The sequence below is a fragment of the Nycticebus coucang genome, chromosome 3 (assembly GCF_027406575.1).
Source record: "Nycticebus coucang isolate mNycCou1 chromosome 3, mNycCou1.pri, whole genome shotgun sequence".
Taxonomy (NCBI): domain Eukaryota; kingdom Metazoa; phylum Chordata; class Mammalia; order Primates; family Lorisidae; genus Nycticebus; species Nycticebus coucang.
In genome coordinates this window covers 96,765,422-96,785,977 of record NC_069782.1, presented here as the reverse complement: position 1 = coordinate 96,785,977, position 20,556 = coordinate 96,765,422, and the positions used below count along the sequence as shown (strand labels likewise).

The 20,556-nt window shown below is 46.5% G+C and overlaps 3 protein-coding genes across 4 annotated transcripts in view; 2 read left to right on the top strand and 1 right to left on the bottom strand.

Moving 5' to 3' along the window:
* SGPL1 (sphingosine-1-phosphate lyase 1) overlaps positions 1 to 9,855 on the top strand; it is a 58,478-nt gene extending 48,623 nt beyond the window's left edge. The window contains exons 10-15 of one of the 2 annotated variants that reach the window (XM_053582756.1): positions 663 to 761; positions 1,424 to 1,573; positions 2,864 to 3,102; positions 4,211 to 4,357; positions 6,103 to 6,223; positions 7,274 to 9,855. In XM_053582756.1, coding sequence (XP_053438731.1) covers positions 663 to 761; positions 1,424 to 1,573; positions 2,864 to 3,102; positions 4,211 to 4,357; positions 6,103 to 6,223; positions 7,274 to 7,414 — 897 coding nt within the window. In that variant the 3' untranslated portion in view covers positions 7,415 to 9,855. The remainder of the gene's footprint in view (positions 1 to 662; positions 762 to 1,423; positions 1,574 to 2,863; positions 3,103 to 4,210; positions 4,358 to 6,102; positions 6,224 to 7,273) is intronic. The other variant, XM_053582758.1, reaches the window with a different exon arrangement.
* Positions 1 to 14,825, top strand: part of PALD1 (phosphatase domain containing paladin 1) — a 361,757-nt gene extending 346,932 nt beyond the window's left edge. The window contains exon 21 of the transcript XR_008378710.1: positions 14,811 to 14,825. The gene's annotated coding sequence lies outside the window, so the exon portion shown is untranslated. The remainder of the gene's footprint in view (positions 1 to 14,810) is intronic.
* On the bottom strand, positions 13,301 to 19,136 carry PCBD1 (pterin-4 alpha-carbinolamine dehydratase 1). Its single transcript, XM_053582762.1, has 4 exons — positions 18,992 to 19,136; positions 16,191 to 16,322; positions 15,559 to 15,639; positions 13,301 to 13,822 (listed from the first exon to the last, which is right to left on the bottom strand). The coding sequence occupies exons 1-4, from the start codon at positions 18,992 to 18,994 to the stop codon at positions 13,724 to 13,726; spliced, it is 315 nt and encodes a 104-aa protein (XP_053438737.1). The 5' UTR covers positions 18,995 to 19,136; the 3' UTR covers positions 13,301 to 13,723.
* Between the last annotated feature and the right edge of the window lie 1,420 nt (positions 19,137 to 20,556).

Genomic DNA, 20,556 nt, shown 5'->3' with positions numbered 1-20,556 from the left:
TGGTATCAGAATCACATTTGGTCCTTGTGACAGTCCAGGGAGGTCGGCAAATTTATTTTCATATTGCAACTCAAAGATGAGGAAGCAGTGTGCAGTGAAGTAGTTTACTCAGGGTTTCACTGCTTGGTTGTGGGGTAAGGGCTCATATTTGACTCTCTGCCTCTTAGCTTCATATTGTTGTTGCCCCCACAGTGAGTGTATTGTACTTATTTTGTGCTCTCAGGCTATTTTCCCCAAATGGACCTGTCTGGATTTGCTTATGTCCTGCTGCCATGGTGGAGAGGTGGTCTTCTCCCTGGTTGGAATGGTGCAGTGAAGGCCTTAGTGCATTGTTTTTCAACCTTTTTTATCTCACAGCAGACTTGAACCTGTGGTTAAACTTCTGTGGCACTCTTAAATTATGTTGATTAAAAAAAAAAGTAAAAAAAAAAAAAAAAAAAGAATGTACTTACTGTGCTTTGAACTACTTTCGGAAAGAATTTAATTAATGATCTTGAAAAATTTCCGTAGCATACCTAAGATCCTCTCACAGCACACTGGTTGAAAATCACTGGCTTAGTGGAACTGGACTCTGAGCTAGCCTCCCAGATTGCTTCTGGCAGCAGAGGAGAACAGTAATTGTGACATAGACTTTCATTTCTCTTTAAACTTTAAATCCCTAGGCGATGAGGAGAGCCATCTCCAGTAACACCGCCATGCTCGTGTGTTCTGCCCCGCAGTTTGCTCACGGTGTGATAGATCCTATCCCTGAAGTGGCCCAGGTATGGGAGAGAAATGCGCTATTATGGCAGTCAAATTGAGATTTTAAAAGTAGAAGCTCATGGTTCAGGATTTGGCAGATAGAAATGATTTGGATTCTAGGTTTGATCACAGTAGTGATGCGTAGCTCTCGTCAGCCTGAGGGTAAACCTTACAGCTCTATTTAGAAACTGAAAGTTGCTAGCTAGTCTCTGCTCTGGGGGAGGGACAGTACTAGCCTTGTCCTTTCTTTTGGTGGTCCTGAAATAGTAGTGACTTTTAGACTGAGATCAGGAAGTTGTCTGCAGGGAGGAAGGTGCCCACCAGAGGGTGTAACACTCCACAGGCTGCCCCACAGCACCTGCTCCTCCCACAAGACTGAAGCAGGACTGGGCAGCTTCAATACCTGTGACTCATTCCCTGCTTGCTTTTGCAGGGAGTTTAAAGTCATGTATATTAAAATATAAAATAGCTATCACATTTCAGACGAATTATTTTGAAGTCAAAATGTGTTTGAAAGATAAACTTTGTTAGAACTATCAAAAATATCCAGTTTTTTAAATCATGGTAAGCAGAGTACAAGATAGTCTGTGTTTATAGCCCACCTTTCCATTTGTGCCCTGCAAAGTTTTTATTATGGGACAATAAGTGAAATTCTCTTATGTTGTTTGTTTATTGGAACAAGCTGGCCGTCAAATACAAAATACCTCTTCACGTAGACGCTTGTCTGGGGGGCTTCCTCATCATCTTTATGGAGAAAGCAGGATACCCACTGGAGCAACCATTTGATTTCCGGGTGAAAGGTGTGACCAGCATTTCAGCCGATACCCATAAGGTGAGCTAAGGAGGAGCTCAGGTGTTAACAGTTAGTTATTTTGACTATTATTGACAAAAAATTAATTGGTCCTCCAGAGTGTGAAATTAAATATAATTCTTTGCTCTCACCAGGCCACCTGGTTCAGGTAATGGGGTATAGTAGGACAGGTGACAGACAAGAGTGCAAAGGGACCTATTACTTTTATCTCATTGGCTAAGAGGATTTCTGTATTCACTGATTGTATGTAACTGGAACACACTAGCGTAGTGGTCCTTGTTTAAAAAAAAAAAAGTTCCCTGAAGGCTTGAGATTATTTGAAGTAGAGAGTGGAGGAGGTGAAGGTTGCTGTTGGAGCTCCCAGCAGGGTTGAACCTGGGTGACAGGAGTTTGCTGTTGGAAGAGTCCCTTGGGAGAAGGGGGGCGCCCATGAGCTGAGGAATGTTGAGCTTACAATCTTGGAAATGTCCATGCCTGTCACCTTTGAGGACTCACACGAAGTCTAGATCGGTTGGGAGCTCTTTACACATATATTCAGATGTGGAAGAAGTATTAGCAACTTCAGGAATATGTGTCTTGTTTCGATTGCATTTTCAGAGCTTGTTTCAAACTCAAGCATAGTAAAGACTTGTTTTTCAAACTTTAAATGATGTGCAGCAGATAGATGATTAGTTAGAATCTGGTTTTCCCTTCCACCCAAAATAGCTACTTTGCCTTTTTTCCTTAACCATCCATTTCTGTGTGATTGAGAGAATGAAATTCCACGTGAGAGTTAATGCAAAAGATACATTTTCTATAAGGAAGCCAATTACATAATTAATTTTAAAGCTGGATTAAGTAACTTTTAGATTCTGAACAACATTATGTTCTTAAAAAAGGAAGAAGTATAATACTAAGCAAAAAAAGATGGGAAGAGTGTCAGATGGTGATTTCAAAAGTTGCTCTTGGTGACTTAAATTCCATCCTTTCCTGGCTTCCACTGGAAATGTACCTTTATTTCCATCCTGACATACTGCCCCAGAAAAGTATTTTAAATAAGAAAAACCACATGCTGGGCAAGAGATGGAATAAATCTGTTAACTGGGGAAGACAGTGTTCTTCTCCGGGCCTCCAGATTCCTCGTCCCTAACATAGAGAATTTAAACTTTATGCCTTAAATTCCTTCTATTCTCTTCTATTTTAAGTTTGAATCCTTAATGTGAGTGGAAATTGCAGGGAAACCGACACTAAGAATTCCTTTGCTTAATGGGAGTTTGGGGACAGGATCTGCCAGTCAGAACTGTGCTCTCACTCTCTGCTTCTCCCCCTCAGTACGGCTACGCCCCCAAAGGCTCTTCGCTGGTGTTATACAGTGACAAGAAGTACAGGAACTATCAGTTCTTCGTTGCTCCGGATTGGCAGGGTGGCATCTACGCTTCCCCAACCATTGCAGGCTCACGGCCTGGTGGCATTAGTGCAGCCTGTTGGGCTGCCTTAATGCACTTGGGTGAGGACGGCTATGTTGAAGCTACCAAACAGACCATCAAAACTGCTCGCTTCCTCAAGTCAGAGTACGTGTGGGAGATTGGGATTCTACTTTGTCCTTTGCTTTTTCCACTAGTAGGCTCAAGACATCAGCCTGGCTAAGTACCCATACCCTAGCCTGTTTGCCATCTCTCAAGAAGTCAAGAGTTTAAGACAGCAGCTTAAGATTGTGGTTCTGGCCTGGGAGAAGCTCTCTTTCTCTGCTGTGACTTTTGGATTCAGAGAAGGGGCTTCATTTGAAGGTTGTCTCATATCTAAGGATGTCTCAATAACTGACATCTCTTAGCCTCATGCTAACGTACTGTTGAACGGTTAAGATAGATGCTTCCAAATTTGAGCATGCATCCCATCATTGGAGGCCTTGGTGAAACACTCCTAGAGTTTCTCATTTAATAGACCTGGGATAGGTTCTGAGGATTTCCATTTCTAGCAAATTCCCAGGAGATACTCAGGCTACTGGTATAGAAATCATACTTAAAGAATTGATGGAATAAGAAAAGAATTGTAAATAGGTCAGAAGGAATGGAAAAGGAGTGTGATAAAATCTGGGGGTAAGCCAAGGCCACAACTGGCTATGTGCTGTGTCTAATGGATCTATTCCTGGATGACCTGCCTGCATGTGTGTCACCAGGATTGGGAGACCTTTTCAGAATCTTGAGGGGTAAGGAAAGCTGCTCATAGGCATTTCTCATTTGAAAAAGGTACTCATGTAGTTCTGATGGGCCATCTGATGAGAACTGCTGTACCATTTCTCACTTTAGGAATTAAATACAACTTTTTAGGACCATAGAAATAGAGGGATTATTTTTCCAGAAAATTTTTTTTATTACGTCATTTATGCCTCAGATGCCTCTAGGGGAATGTAATTGGGAGTTGGGTAGACACATTAGAAATCAGTGATTCTAATTGGTTAGATCTAGGTGGGGTTTGAGCCTTGGAATGTTTTTAGTTTCTGTCTGATTCTGATCTCCATAAGAACCGCCGATCACAGTCTAGCTTTCTTATGTTAGAAGATAAGAAGACTAAAGCCCCAAAGAATTGATGACATTCATTATCACTTTGGATGATTTAAGAGATGATGAACAGAGGAATATTTATGGCTGAATTTCCTTTTGCTTCTCTTTTTGTTTTAAGACTAGAAAATATCAAAGGCATCTTTGTTTTGGGGAATCCCCAAGTATCAGTCATTGCTTTGGGCTCCCATGATTTTGACATCTACCGATTATCTAACCTGATGACTGCTAAGGGCTGGCACTTGAACCAGTTGCAATTCCCACCTAGGTAAGTATGAAGTAGCCTCTTTTCCTTCTTTTGCTACGTGACTTTTTTTTTTTTTTTTTTTTGAGATTAGGGTCTCACTTTGTCACCCTTGGTAGAGTGCCATGGTGGCATCACAGCTCATAGCAACCTCAAACTCTTGGGCTTAAGTGATTCTTTTGCCTCAGCCTCCCTAAGGTTCCTGCTACAATGCCTGGCTGTTTTTTGTTTTTAGAGTGGGGTGGGGGAGTGTCTTAACTCTTGCTCAGGCTGGTCTCGAACTCATGAGCTCAGGACAATCCATCTGCCTCGGCCTCCCAGAGTGCTAGAATTACAGGCGTGAGCCACTGCGCCTGGCCTTACTCCATGACTTTAGAAGAACTTAGGTAGCAAGGTAACCTGAGGTAGAGGCTTTGCTTGAGCCTAGCACTTTGGTAGCAACTGTAGATCTAAAGGATTTCGATTTTGCCACCTGGAGTCATTAAATATACAAGATCATTAGCTTTAAAAAACAAGATCATTAGCTTTAAACTCTGGCAGAATCAGATGACCGTCTCTTGAGACCAGTGGTCACTCGTGGGCATTTCCTCTCATTCTGTAGCCTCTGCACTCTTCAGTCTGCCTTGTACACAGCCGTCAGATTGCTCTTACAAAATACTTGTTGCGTGGCCGGGTGCAGTGGCTCATGCCTTTAATTCCAGCGCTCTGGGAGGCTGTGATGGGTGGATTGCTTAAGTTCACGAATTTGAGACCAACCCCAGCAAGAGCAGGACCCTGTCTCTAAAAAAAAATAGCTGGGCATTGTGGTGGGAGCCTGTAGTCTCCGCTACTTGGGAGGCTGAGGCAAGAGGATCACTTGAGGAGCTGTAGTGCCATGGCACTCTACTGGGGGCAAGAAAGTGAGACTCTGTCTCAAAAAAAAAAAATGTGGCCTGGATAATACGAGGTCCAACAATGAAGCTTACGAACTCATCCTAGAAAAAGTACCTTGAGAGGTGGACTAGGCACTGACATCAGTGCACAGCTTCCCAACGGAAGTACTTCAAAGTTGACTGTGGCGATTTTCAGCACTGAGATATGTAGCACTTATTATAGGATAAGTTTGCAAACTTAATTGTCGGACTCATATGTAGTTCAGAATCTTCAGAGGGTCTCTGATCCTTCATGTCTGTATTGTCTTCTTTAATCTGCCTTTCCAACCTAATCTTCCATGATGCCTTTAGTGCTCTGCTCTACCTTAGTAGGTCTGTCCTCTCCTCTGTGGACAACTTCCCTTTTCCCTGGTTGGCCTGTTGCCAATCCCATCTAGACCATTACTTTTCCTCTTCACATTCCGCTAAACCCTGTCCTCCCTCCAGGGTGAGTTAATTTTTGTTTGCCCTGAAGTCCTTCAAGACCCAAGCCTTGTGGCCCTATCCCCACAAGGGCCCAGGAGGCTGATTGTCTAACACAGAAGTGTCCTGGCAGAGGGGGGGAATATGTAGCAGTGGCCCTACCTTGAAGGAGTACTGATTGTGAGGGAAGGGGCGGGACAGATGACCAGCTATGCCATCTAGCAGGATGGTTCTTCATCATTCTTAGAGGCCTGGTGGCAGCCTATGCTGGACAATCCAAATATTTGAGAGCCCCAAGTCCCTGGGCTGGGAGCAACTTGGATGACTATGCTTGCCAGAAGTAATGCAAAGAGGCAACCAATAAATTCCTGTATTGGGTTGTTTTGTTTTAGAACATGCTTTATTTTTTCAGTGTTCATCTCTCTTCTCCCATAGTGTTCATTTCTGTATCACATTAGTACATGCCCGGAAGCGAATAGCCATACAATTCCTAAAGGACATCCGGGAATCTGTCACTCAAATCATGAAGAATCCTAAAGCAAGGACCACAGGAATGGTAGGGACACTTAGAATTTTTTCTTCCCTTGGAAATTCAGGAGTTGGTGAAACATTGGAAAGAATCAGATGACCTGGAGTCTGTTCCTGCCTCTAAACTCTTTATCTATTATTTGGAGCCCGTGATCTCTGCCCCACCCATTCCCAGGGCTGTTGGAAATCTCAAGTGAGACATACTATACAGAGAGTACCAAAAAGATGTATACACCTTTTAAAAAAGAAAAAAACCTGTATTAAAGTGTAATAATATAAACTGATAACGTTTGTTATCTTACATGTCTCTTATAATTGTGGAAGTCAAATGTGACTTGAATATTACAATTTTAACACAGTTTTTTCTTTTCTTTTCTTTTTTTTTTTTTTTTTGAGATAGAGTCTAACTTTGTGCCCTGGGTAGAGTGCTGTGGCTTCCTAGTTCACAGCAACCTCAGACTCTTAGGCTCAGGTGAACCCCATGCCTCAGTCTCTGGGGTAGCTGGGACTACAGGTACCCACCACAGCACCTAACTAGTTTTTCTGTTTTTAGTAGCGGCGAGGTCTTGCTATTGCTCCGGCTGATCTCCAACTCCTGAGGTCAGGTGATCTACCCACCTTGACTTTCCAGAGTGCTAGGACTACAGGTGTGAGCCACCACATCTCACCCAGTTTTTTCCCTTCTTAAAATGTGTATACATTTTTTTGTACCCTCTGAATATAAAGCACCTTGTAAATTAGAAATGGCTTCACAAAAGAAGGTGGTAGTAGTGTCCATTGGAAAAGAAAAATTTGACATAGGGAAGGCAATAAACATGTTTTCTCTGTAATTTTTTACGTCAAATCTCATGGAATAGTTCCATTATGCAGAAAGACAGTCTGGAAAGTACCTATGAAAAATTGACTATGCCAGCTGTTTTTCTGACAAAATGATGATGGGATGCTCTGGGTGGAAATGGACAGTGTGTGTGTGTGGCACAAGTGAAAAGCTGGGACTGGCAGAGGAGGGGAATGTTGCCAGTCTTGTCCTTATTCCTGTCTGCATCCTCACTAACTATGTCATTAATTGGATTTATAGGGTGCCATCTACGGCATGGCCCAGACAATCTCTGACAGGAATCTGGTTGCGGAATTAACCTCGGTCTTCTTGGACAACTTGTACACCACAGACTCTGACATCCAGGGCAGCCAAATAAACGGCTCTCCAAAACCCCGCTGAACTTGGACCCTTTCTAGTCCCAAGGGGCTTCTGGACTTCAGAAGGTTCTGGGGTATGGAACAGGTCATGCAAAACTGAGACATCTGGTCTTGCTCCATAGAGCACAAGATGACCACAAGACAGCTTGATCCTCAGGATTCTTATTCCTCCTTTTGTCATCTTTTTGTGTTTTTTTAATTTGAAGACTTAGAAGGATTCCATAATGTGATGATTTTGCCCTTGTTTAGAAATGTTACTGTAGGAATTGTTATCATTTCCTCCTCTAACTTCTTTAGCTTTTAATTTCACTTTATCATTGTATGGTGGCTCTGACCTGTCCTGATTCCTTAGGGAAGCTGGGGTACTTTTATGAATAGCATAAGGGTTTATTTGTTATCTCAGGCAGATGTTTTGGCTGGTCAGATAGGAAGCACTATGTAACAGATGTTTCCCCAGCTGGGTGTTAATTACACTTTAAGCAGGAGGCTCATTCAGCCCTTCTCTTAGGAGGAGGTTAGTTGTCTCTCTTAGAATCACTTTTATTTTTCCAGGACACACATCCACCAGGCCATTGTTCTCTATTATGTAGGACTTGCTTAGTCTACCAAGGCAGGGTTTGGGGTGGTCCATTTGGAGTGGTCTTTTCTGTGCTTGCAGTCCCCGTTTGACATGGTTGTCACCATCTTTGCAGACTCTTGTTTGAAGTGATGCTCCCATTGATCTGTTCTTGTTCTCATGGACTAGGAAGAGATATTCTTTCCAGAGAATCTAGGACCTTCTGGCTGCAGTGCAGCTGCCCTGAATTGGCAGTAGTCAGAGCACACCTGAGCCTTCTTCTGGATTGGTGATGAGCAAAAACCAGACCCTTTTCTACACTTTTCTGAATATCAGAGTAGGATGATACCCAGATTCAAATATGTATCACCCAAGTTGGTGGTTGTCTACCCCGCCATTGCTTTAAGCCATCATGTAATGTAAATATGTTTGCTTGAAGGCACAGCTCAAAGCACCTTCACAAGTTGCCTTGCCTTACCCTAGGTGGATGCGAGGAAGGTGTGAAAGGTTTTCTTTTTGCTAAGTGTGTTCTTTCTGCCCCCACCCCCGCCTTTATTCAATGTCCAAAAGTACTTAGCTTCAGGTACTGGGTGCTTCTCAGCCCCCCAAAAGGGAGCAGCAAAAGGACATAAACATTTTGGGATAGGAAAGCCCGATGGCAGGCAGCCATTGTGGCCTAGGCCCAGAATTCCTTCATAAGACTTGTTGCTCAGGGTGGTGCAGGGACAGGACCAGACTCTGCACCCACTTCCTACCCTCTTCTCCCCTATAGGGGACGCTGGTCTAGGTTGAGCTACTGTCCTGCTCTAATGACATAGTATCATGTGCCTTCTCAGCAGTGAGCGGTGAGCTCTTCCTGGCCCAGGCCGCAGGGGAAATGGATCAGTCTTTGAAGTTTCTATGTGGGTAGGGGAGACTTAGGACATGTCAGAAGAAACTTTCCTCTGTTCCATTCCCCATCTCAGGGACTCCTGAACGTTCAGCCTCTCCAGGCTGGGATCCTTTAGCCTCCCCCACTGGGAGTGCTGGCTGAAAGAGCCAAGACTACCGGACTTTTCCTCAAGCTTTTTAGTGCATTTGTCTCAAGTGTTCTGTAGCACTGTACCTGTTACCCAGCAACTGTGACGAGCTGGCCTTGTTACTGCAGGGCTGGTAGGGTATGTATGTGTGTGATTACTTCCCGTTTGTTCTGCAGTGCGTTGTGGGTTCCAGAAGTGGTTGATGTTTGGGTGTATCCGTGTCAGAGGAAGAAGCTGAGATCCTTAGGACAAGGGAGTCACATGTTTCCTCCCAGTTACTGAACTGGCAGGCACCTCCTTGAGAGAGTAGCTGTGGTCAGAGGTTGGTGTGAATCTTCTCGGGTCTCCAGTGCATGACACTGAAGGAAGTCCAGAGAAGTCCCAAACCTCAGTGCGGAGTGCAGCGGGTACCACTATGGCTGCGGTGTGCCAGCTGCGGTGGAGAGAAGCGTGGGCCCTGCTGAGTGTGCGGGTGTTTCCAGTGTCTCCCCAGGACCAGGCCCCAGAGCCACTTACTACTTCTGCACTATGACAACATTGGTGTTTTTCAAAGGGACCTACTGTAGCCACTTAAATTTATGATTAGGAGCCTTAGTGTGACTTAACACTCATATACTTTCATTTTGTGTGTTTGTGCATCTGTGTGTGCACATAGTAATGTCTAGTCTGTGGCAGAAACTGTACTGTCTTGTTACTGCATTAGAAGTAAGTGGTTGTGAATATACTGCCATGTCACTTTTAATATTACCAGTTTTATACTTGGAAGATGGTACTTGCTTCTTTTAAATTTTCTCTCTTTTCTTCTAACCTCCCCCCTTCCCATCTCAATGTTTCCTTCCTAATTGCAGCAATAATTTCTTAAAATGTAATTAAATAATTAAATGACCCAGACTGTAATCAGCATGGATGTTTGCATTCATTTCACAGCTTCGGCACACACAGGAGATCACAAACTGGGTGAATGGGCTGCTAGGGAGAGACCGCCCCCTGGTGGTGAGCGGGGTGTGCGACCAGTGGCCAGGGCCAGTAAACAGATGGGAGAGCAGCAATCTGGCTCATTTCCAGGCGCTTTCATAGGTAGCTGAGTGGTCACCACATCAGGAATGGTGGTCCTATCTGTTTTAGGGAGGTCTGGAATTCAGGTCCTTAGTTCCCTAGGGCCAGGGCCCTGTCATATTTTCTGCCATCTTCATCATGTGCTCTGCTTACACCTGCATGATAGATTGAGTCCATCTTGGTGGTCTCCAGCCACCTGGGCAGTGTGGCTCTGTGGAACCAAAGGACACTGACTTCAAGCCCTGCATTTGGTTTAGGGTCTGATAGAGTTCCTCAGATGATCATCACACGTGTAAAATGGTAGGGCATCTTGTTCCATAAATAAAAAATCCAAAGAGTTAGTCAGGATCTGAAAGCTGTCATTCGGGGAACCCAGCTTTTCATTTTGGCTTTTGGCCCATTCAGACCTGGCCAGAATCAAGCCAAGGAATGCTCCCTTTGCTATAGTTTTTTGCCAAATGGCCTCCTTCCCTGGGGCACCTGGCACAGGGGTAAGGAACCTGCAGCCTCAGGACCATGTGGGATCCTTGAGTACAGCCTATTGATTGAATCCTGTTTTTACAGAACAAATCCTTTTATAAAGGCATTTGTTCTGTGAAGTCTGGATTTGGTTGGGGGCCATATGTGCTCCACCCTTGCCGGGGAAAGAGGGACAAGACATTCTTGGAGGATGAGGCCTGGTCTGTCTAAGAAGCTCTGTCTGGGATGCTTGTATCTGCTCCCTTCAGCTGAGAGCCCCTTTGCCTGCTCTGTGGGATCTTGGTAGCAATGAGCAGCTTTCAGCTAGACTGTGTAGTGATAGAAGTAAGGACTGGGGCCTAATTTGACAGCTACCCAATCAGGTTTTTGAGAATCTTTTCTTGCTTAGGAGATTTAATTGCCTTGTGCTTTTCTTTTAACCATAATCTGTTTTATCTTTAATGTCCTATCATTTTAATTATTTGGATTAATTTTAAATAAATCTATTTCTAAAAAGTGTTGCCCGTGTCTTTGTCCCACATAAAAACACTTCATATAACTATAGTGCCACCTGTGGTGGCATTTTTCAACCATGATAACAAGCAGAGGCAGGAACATAAGGCAGTCCATGCCCCTATGTCTGGTGTCTTCTGTGCGCTAATCCTCAGCCATGAGATCAAAGCACACTTAGAAAAATGTAAGTGAGAAGTGGAGTGGATGGGAGACCATTGTCTGTATCTTACGAGTCTTGATGTTAAATCGCTATCGACATAAGTACTGATAATCTTTTACTAGTGCATAGGATAAGAAGGAGGTTCCACTAAGCCCTCTTATCAACAATACACTTGTTTCAACCACCAACCTTTGCCTCTTTTCTGACCCTTGGGGTACTGACTCATCCAGGTTGACAGGGTTGTGACTTTGCTAGATGCCTGCTCCAAGTGACCCTGGCATTTGCAAATCAGCTTAGTACTCAGGGAGTGCTTCAGGGTAGGAGTCTAGGTGAGAACTGTTGGGAAGAGAGCTTCCTGGTCTCTGCGTCATGCCATAACGTGATGTGATATTTGTGTGGCGTGCATACAGGGCTAGGGATGAGACTCTCAGTGTCCTTCTCCCAAATCTGGTGAAAACCAGCTCCTTAACTGCTCCAATGATATATAGCTCCTATGCTGTGCCTTCTCTCTTGTAGAGTCAAAGCAGGCAAGCCTGGAGGCCTTTGCTAAGTGTCTAAGAAACTGCAGAGATCACCAGGATTAGAAATCTCCCCATCTGATGTTAATAGGCCAGTCAGGGTTCTCCAGAGAAACAGTCAATATACACATAAAAGATTCATTGTAAGGAATTGGCTTATATGATAATGGAGTATGAGAAATCCCACGATCTGGCGTTGGCAAGCTGAAGATCCAGGAGAGCCTGTGATAGTATAGTTCCACTCCAGAGGCCCACAGGTTTGGGACCCAGGAAGAGTGGATGTTGTAGTTGAGTCCAAAAGCAAGAAAAGACTATTGTTCCAGCCCAAGACAGGAGTTCCCTCTTATGGGGGAGGGGGGTCAGCCCTTTTAGTCTACACAGGCTTCAACTAAGTTGAGTGAGACCCACCCGCATTACGGAGGGCAATCTGCTTTACTCCAGTCTACTGGTTCAAATGTTAATCTCATTCAGAAACACCATAAGTAATGTTTGACCAAGTGTCTGGGCTCCTCATGGTCCAGTCAAGTTAACACATAAAATGAGCCCTCAAGGCGGCGCCTGTGGCTCAGTGAGTAGGGCGCCGGCCCCATATGCCGAGGGTGGCGGGTTCGGACCCAGCCCCGGCCAAACTGCAACCAAAAAAAAAAAAAAAAAAAAATGGCCGGGCGTTGTGGCGGGCGCCTGTAGTCCCAGCTGCTCGGGAGGCTGAGGCAAGAGACTCGCGTAAGCCCAAGAGTTGGAGGTTGCTGTGAGCCGTGTGACGCCACGGCACTCTACCGAGGGCGATACAGTGAGACTCTGTCTCTACAAAAAAAAAATGAGCCCTCAAGCCAGGCAGAAGGTACAAGTTGAGTATCCTTGATCTGAAAGGCTTGGGACAAGAAGTGTTTCAGATTTTGGATTTGGGAATATTAGGTTGAATATCCCTAATCCCAACCTGAAATCCATAATGTTCCCATGAGCATTTCCTTTGCATCACATTCAGTAAGTATCTGTGTTCATGATGCTCCTTCAGCCATTTCTGCCTCTTAATGATTCCACTCAGGGCTTTTTTTTTTTGTAGAGACAGAGTCTCACTTTATGGCCCTCGGTAGAGTGCCGTGGCCTCACACAGCTCACAGCAACCTCCAACTCCTGGGCTTAAGCGATTCTCTTGCCTCAGCCTCCCAAGTAGCTGGGACTATAGGCGCCCGCCACAATGCCCGGCTATTTTTTGGTCGCAGTTTGGCCGGGGCCGGGTTTGAACCCGCCACCCTCAGTATATGGGGCCGGTGCCCTACCGACTGAGCCACAGGCACCGCCCTCCACTCAGGTCTCTGAAGCATAACTCAAATGAAAGCATAACTCAAATGAAAGCTTCCAGGTTTGCCTTTGTCAGCATTAATCATTTGTATTCTCCTTAGCTCATTCTTTCCCGCCATGCAGCATTAACTTAATTAGCTTGTCTGGTAATAGTTAATTGTTTCACTGTCTGGTTCCCCTAGATGATAATGAACCTGAAGTCCAAGTGGTCTGGTCCCTCTCTTTCTCCCAGTACCTTGAACAGTGCCTCGTACTAAGTGCTTTTAGGGCCTACTTGACTCCAATTTGGTTTGACTCTTGGAAAAGCATGTTCTACAGCTTGAGATCAAGTGATAATAGTTTTATTTGATAGATACAAATATACATGTTTCCATCACATAGGAAGGAGTTTACGTGGTTTCTAAGATAAGATTTTATTTTACCCTGTATCACAGCTTCTTGGGAAATGAATTATAAAGTGAGCAAGACACACTGGGAAGAAAACCATTACTGTTGCTGAAAAGGTGCAAAGAAGGGAGCTTATTCAAATTAGTGTAACATAACAGAGCCCCAAGGACAGAGAGCAGCACAAGGAAAAGGCATAAATTCCTGGTGTTGGCAGGGATGCTAGGAGCTTCTCCCCATAACAAGGACTCACCCCTCAACAGCGGCAGCAGGGTCTCGGGGCCAAGGGCTCTCAGCTCCCTCCCTGGATTCCCCAGTTCAGTCACCCCTTTGCCCTGAGCAATTCAAAGAGGAAGGGCAGGGTCTATGACATGGACGTTGCTACTTGTTCGATGAAACTGGCCAGGTTTATGTCCCGTTCTGAAAGGCCCGCACACTCATGGGTGCTCAGGGTGATGTGGACCTGAAACAAAACCAGAAATGCAGGGCCATCTGACTCTACTGACTTCACTTAGGAGCCGGAGAAGTCACCAGCTGTTGGGCCCAGCCCTACTAGGAGCGCAGTAGTAACCACTCAGTATAGTCTGTGCTGGGGACCCTTTCTGACATGTCTGTAACGGCAGTGGGGACTATTTTCTGCATCTCTCGTGTCTTTCAAAACTAATGGTGACCTCAGCTATAGGGTAAAAAATTAACATCCAAATGGTAAAGACAAAACTAAAAACCAATACCGGCTCTTAAAACACTATCCATTGCACAGTAACTGAGATAACGCCGGAAAGGCTATGTTAACCACTGTGATAAAAATGTGTCAAATGGTTTATGAAGTGAGTGTATGATGCCCCATAATCATATCATTGTATACAGTTATGATTTAATAAAAAAATTAAAAAAAAAAAAAACACTACCATTAACATAATCTCTTCCACCCTTAAGGTTTTTATGAACAGTCCAGCAGAGCTCTTGGCAGACACTAGGCATCTGATGATTATTTCCATTCGTTAAGCAATCTGATAGGTTGGCTCTGCATGGGTATTACTTCTTCATTCTTCTGTACCTCCAGAAAGAGTAAAACCATTTAGAGCTATTAACAAGTATGCCTGAGTCCCACAGCTTTTCCTTTCTTAGGTTTTGCCTTCTTTTTTTTTTTCTTCATGTTATTTATATATATATGTGTGTGTGGTTTTTTTTTTTTTTTTGAGACAGAGCCTCAAGCTGTCACCCTGGGTGGAGTGCTGTGGCATCACAGCTCACAGCAACCTCCAACTCCTGGGCTTAAGCGATTCTCTTGCCTCAGCCTCCCAAGTAGCTGGGACTACAGGCGCCCGCCACAATGCCTGGCTATTTTTTGGTTGCAGCCGTCATTGTTTGGTGGGCCCGGGCTGGATGCGAACCCACCAGCTCAGGTGTATGTGGCTGGCGCCTTAGCTGCTTGAGCCATAGGTGCCAAGCCGTGTGTGTTTTTTTTATTATTATTGTTTCAGGTTAATTTGAGGGTACAAAGAATTAAGTTACATTGTTTCCATTGTTAGGTAGAGTCCCTCTTATAATTGTGTCCCCCCCCAAGAAGTGTGCCATACACCCTAACATTGTGCCCATTAAGTGGGAGCACACACCCCCACACCCCCCGGGGTTTTGCTTTAATGTCTACTTCAACCACAAGTTTCTCACAGTTTTAATTTGCGTTTCTTCTGATTGTGATGAGACATAATTTTCCAGTGTTGATTCTAGGCATATGCAATCTTTTTTTTTTTCTTTTTGAGACAGAGTCACTTGGTTACCTTTGGTAGAGTGCCGTGGCATCTTAGCTCACAGCAACCTCAAACTCTGCTCTAGCAAGTCTCTTGCCTCAGCCTCCCAAATAGCTGGGACTACAGGTGCCTGCCACAACACCCGGCTATTTTTTTTTAGAGTCGGGGGTCTGGCTCTTGCTCAGACTTGTCTTGAACTTGTGAGCTCAGGCAATCTACCCGCCTTGGCTTCCCAAGTGCTGGGATTACAGGCATGAGGCACTGTGCCCGGCGGCATATGCAATCTTAATGAGATCAGGAATCAGATGAGTGGATGGATTCAGTGGATAGTCAACCTGTGGGTGAGGAGGGCCCACAGTGAAGTACGGTGAAGGGACCTTCAGAGTGAGTGGAGTTTTCAAGATCTGGACAGGGGCAGGGCACGACAGAGGTGTAGGGCATCACTCACCTTGTTGTACACGTTAAACCATTCTGGATGGTGGTCCAATTTCTCAGCCTGCAGGGCCACTCTTGTCATGAACCCAAAAGCCTGTTCAAGTGAAGTGAGACCAGGTTAGTGTTCTGAGAAAAAAGACTCTGGGATGCCTTTTAATGGCCTGGATTCAAAGGGATGGGCCAGCTTCACCCAGGGAGACCACTCCTGCTTTAATCATTTCTCCCCTTGACATCTTGCGACTGGCTCTCAGGATTGAGTTAGAGATTGTCCCTGCATTAAGAAGAAAGTCCTGTTACTGGGATCACAACGTGGGAACACCACAACAGGCTTTTTTGTTTGGCCAGTCTTTTGGCAATAAAATGCCTTACAGATGTACACCTGTTTCCTACCTGAACTATCTCCTCTGAGGATTATTTCTAAAAGTTCCAGGTAGAGACAGCCCAAGACCCATCTCCCTACTCTGCAATCCCCAAGGATAATACTTTGCAGCTTATGCAGGAAAATTAACGTCCCCACTGGCACAGTACCCAAGTAACAGGTAGTGTAGTGTCTGAGAGTCTTGGATAACAGAAGGGAGAGAACAAGTTCTAGAGTGTGACACCATCAGCTCCATTCTCAGAAACTGTCCCACCCCAGGGCCATACCCTATTGAAATCTTTGAAATGGAACTGCTTGAAGATGGCATCACGGCCTTCCAGCTCATTCCATCCGACAGCTCTCAGGTTTGGCAACAGCTGGTCCCTCTCCTCAGCACTTAGCCTGTGTGCTTTGCCAGCCTAGAGGAGGGAAAAAAACAGAGGCCCAAGGGCATTTTTCTCTACAGGTCAAAAAAGAAGGCCTCAGACCTTTGGGGGAAATCAGCCAGCTGCCACTGGCAGCTGTAGACATGGGTGACCAGTCAAAGGGCAGTAAGTTTTTAAGCAATAGCCTAGGAGGTCTGAGCTGGGGCCCTGCCCAGGAGGAGGGGTCTAGGATTGTTCACAGATAGGTTCTCAGGTCTTGGGTTTTATAATCCATTCAGAGAAGGAAAATCCCCAGGGAAGTGTCATGCATATGACTGGCATTGCCGCACACTCCTCCCCACCCTGCCCCCAGGACCTATGTGCCTCACCGTAACTGCCCTGTACACTGAAGAGGACCCTGGCCTAGAGAGGGGAAAGACTCCACTGCTCTCCCATCTCCACCCCTTAGTCGGTGGCAGCACAGGCAGCATTTTCAAAGTGTGGACTACAAGTCAACATCCCTAGGTCTGGGCAAAGGAACTGGTGTTTTAAAATAAGCATCCAGGCCAGGTGTGGTGGCTCACGTCTGTAATCCTAGCACTCTGGGAGGCTGAGGCAGGTAGACTAGTTGAGCTCAAGAGTCTGAGACCAGCCTGGGCAAGAGCGAGACCCTGTTTCTACTAAAAATAGAAAAAAACAAAAAAACAAAAAAACTAGCTGGGTATTGTGGTGGGTGCCTGTAGTCCAAGCTACTCAGGAGGCTGAAGCAGGACGATTGCTTGAATCCAGGAGTTTGAGGTTGCTGTGAGCTATGGTGATGCCATGGCACTCTACCCAGGGCACAGAGTGAGACTCTGTCCCAGAATAAATAAATAAATAATAAATAAAACAAGCATCCAGACCATTCTTAGCCACATGGCAGGTGACAACCACTGGCACCACCACTGGTAAATACTCAACCACACTCCCATGCAGCCTCTGCTCCTGAGCCACCAGGCCTAGGGACCTCAAGTTCTCCATCTTCTGTTCTCTTCTGGCTAGAGCTCAGACCCATAAGTAGAAGTAACTTGGCTAAGAGCAACAACTGGCACATCCAGTGCCCCTGTCCTCTTTACCTATTGTGCAAAGTGCCCTCCAGGCAGCCCAAACCTGCACAATTCAGGCCACAGTGGAATGTTACAGGATACAGGGAAGCAAGGAGGGTTCTATCCTAGGAGGATCCAGGTCTAGCTTAAGAGCCTAGACTTCTAAAACAGCAGACCCCAGGGCAGAAACAGTGTGCTGAACTGAAAATGAGGTCTGGGGACACACGTGAGGGAGGTTAGTTCAGCTTTTAGGAGGCAGCCCGCTGACGGGACACCCCAGCCAGGTGGCTGTAGCTCTCTTGGCAGAACCTCCAGCTCACAGATCATCTCATCAAAGGATGAGTCTCATCAAAGGACACTGTAGGAAACTGCACTGTTATAAGCAAAAATCATCTGCATTTAAAAAACACCTCCTGGGACAAGTAGGCTTGTGATGGGCCCTGGGGTAGCATTTCGCATGGCTGAAGCATCAAAGTGCTCTTCAAGTCCACTTTTTCCTCCCTCTCCTAAAAACATGTACTCTCTCTGGACTGATCTGGCTCAGCCCTCTCCTCCCCTCTGCTCTGGGTAGTTACAGAGATGGCGGCAGTGATCTGCATCATCTGCCCAGCAGGGCTCTGCTCCAGAGGAGACAGCCCTTTCTAGTGGCTGGCGATTCTGGTCCATGTATCCAGGCAACCAGAAGTCTGCCCAGCCACCAGAACTCACTGTTTACTTCCTTGGCTCTGAAAGGGGTGGATCCTTGGGTGGGTGAATGTGAATTTCTGGGAGGCTCCCCTTTCTTGGCAGAGTCTTCCAGAACCCCCCCAAGTCACACAGCCTGGGGCTGAAGTGACAAACCTTCTCAGCTCTGGGGACAGAGAGGGGGAAGGGACTGTGTTTGCTTAGTAAATGACCAGTCAGGCCCAGCCTCCTCTGGGGAGTGTGCAGTGGGGTTACTGATTACCAAGCCTGCATCCTTGGGGCCTGGTGCCCCTCAGGACCATTCCCACTTAACCTCTGTCCCTAAGTCACAGTTGGTCAAAACACCCAAGCTTGACTGCTCCTAAGGCCTCTGGGCCAGGAGTGGAGTGTGTGGTGTAGCTTCCAGAGCCTCCTAGCACACCTGAGCAAAGGCCCTGAGATGTGTCCCTCCATGGGGGAGCTCAAAGCTGGGGTGTGGCTCAGCCTGGAGGAGGGATGAGCCTGAGCCACCACTACGCCACACAGCAGAGCACAGGCCTCAGATAAGGCTTAGTCCTGGCCAGACCCTGTACTCAAAAGTGGAGCAAGCAGGGGCCAAGAACCCACAGGAACACGCAAACTTAATTCTCCTGCACCCCCAAATACACAACAGAACCGTGCCTCTGAGGGCGACAGCGGCGGGCTCCCTATAATGCCCCTCCGCGCCCAGCACGGGTGGGGAGCGAGCACTGGCCTGGGAGTCAAGGTCAGGTCTGACCTCCCGCCTACCTGGGGCCCGAACTGCCACCACGTCTCTCCGGGCTCCCACCCGGCACCGTCGGCGACAAAGAGTGGGGCGGAGACCCCGACTCCACAGACGAGACGCGGTGGCTTCGCAAAGGGTCCGGGGGACCCTCCTTCGCCGGCTCCCTTCCCGCTCCCCACCCTGCGCGGCGCCCGATCTCCCCGGCTCACCATGGCGCGGCGCAGGCGGGCGGGCGGGCAGCAGGTGGCCGAGAAGGCGGAGAGCTTCCAGGCCGGAGCACAGGTTGCCTCCCCGGGGCGGGGCCGCGCTCGGGCCGCCCATGGGCTAATGATTTACGTCCGGGCCGGCAGGCGGTGGCCTCTGCTTCCAGCACGTTCCCCGCCGCTCGCTGCCACCCTCGGGCCTTAGCGCAGGGGGCTGGGTCGGTGTGTGTCGCGGGGTGGGGGATGGTGGTACACGGGGTCCTGCTGCCGACCTCTGGGTTTAAATCGCCCTCCGCTCACCTGGGTTTAAATCACTGGGTGATCCTGGGCACGAGATGACCTTTTTCCTTTTTTTTTTTTTTTTGTAGAGACAGAGTCTCACTTGATGGCCCTCGGTAGAGTGCCATGGCATCACACAGCTCACAGCAACCTCCAACCCGATTCTCCTGCCTCAGCCTCCCGAGTAGCTGGGACTTACAGGCGCCCGCCACAACGCCTGGCTATTTTTTTTTGTTGCAGTTTGGCCGGGGCCGGGTTTGAACCCGCCACCCTCGGTATATGAGGCCGGCGCCTTACCGACTGAGCCACAGGCGCCGCCCCCCTTTTCTTTTTTAAACAGGGTGCTTTTGCGGGGCACGGTGGCTCACACTTGTAATCCTAGCACTCTGGGAGGCCGAGGTGGGAGGATCGATTGAGCTCAGGAGTTCGAGACCAGCCTAAGCAAAAGCAAGGACACACGTCTCTACCAAAAACAGAAAAAATTAGTGGGGCATGATGGCGCGCCCTTGTGGTCCCAGCTCTTCCTGAGGCAGGAGGATCCCTTGAACTCAGGAATTTGAGGCTGCAGTGCGCTATGATCACACTACTGTACCCCGTCCTGACAACAGAGACGCTGTGAGACACGATCTCGGAAGGAAGAAAAGGAGGGAGGGAGGAAGGAAGGAAACAGTGTCTTATTCAGGTATAATTGACATACAATAAATTGCACATATTTAAGGTGTACAATTAGATAAGTTTTGACTGTATTTCCCTCCTGAATACATCAGCACGATCCAGATTATGAACATATCTACCACCGCGAAGAGTTTCCTCATGCCCTTTGCCAACCCTTTCCTCCCTGACACCTCCTCCCTAGGCAGCCACCATATGCTTTTGGCCACTGTAGATTGGTTTGGATTTTCTAGAACTTTAGGTAAATGAACCATACCGTATATACTCAGCATAATTATTTTGAGAGTCATCCATGTTGTTGCAAAAGTTTCTTTTCGTGGTGGAGTAAAAATTATTTATTTTATAGTGCTATATTGTAGGGTATAGCACGATTTGTTTAGCAATTTATTGTTGATGGACAATTGGGTAGTTTCTGGTTTGGGCTATTACAAATAAAGCTGTTCTGAATATTCATGTGCAAATCTTTTTATGGACATAGCTTTCACTTTTCTTTCCTAAGTACCTAGGAATGGAATGTCTGAGTCATGTGACTGGTGTATGTTTATAACTGATTAGGAAACTGCCACATTGTTTTCCAATGTGGTTGTATCATTTTATGTTCCCAGCAGCGTATGGAGTTT

Bases quoted from the DNA above. Each gene is read 5' to 3' on its own strand.
- PCBD1 (XM_053582762.1), bottom strand. The intron at 15,640-16,190 runs GTATGGCCCTGG...TCACTTGAACAG, and splicing joins ATTTCAAAGATTTCAATAGG to GCTTTTGGGTTCATGACAAG. The intron at 13,823-15,558 runs GTGAGTGATGCC...GTTTTGTTTCAG, and splicing joins GGTTTAACGTGTACAACAAG to GTCCACATCACCCTGAGCAC.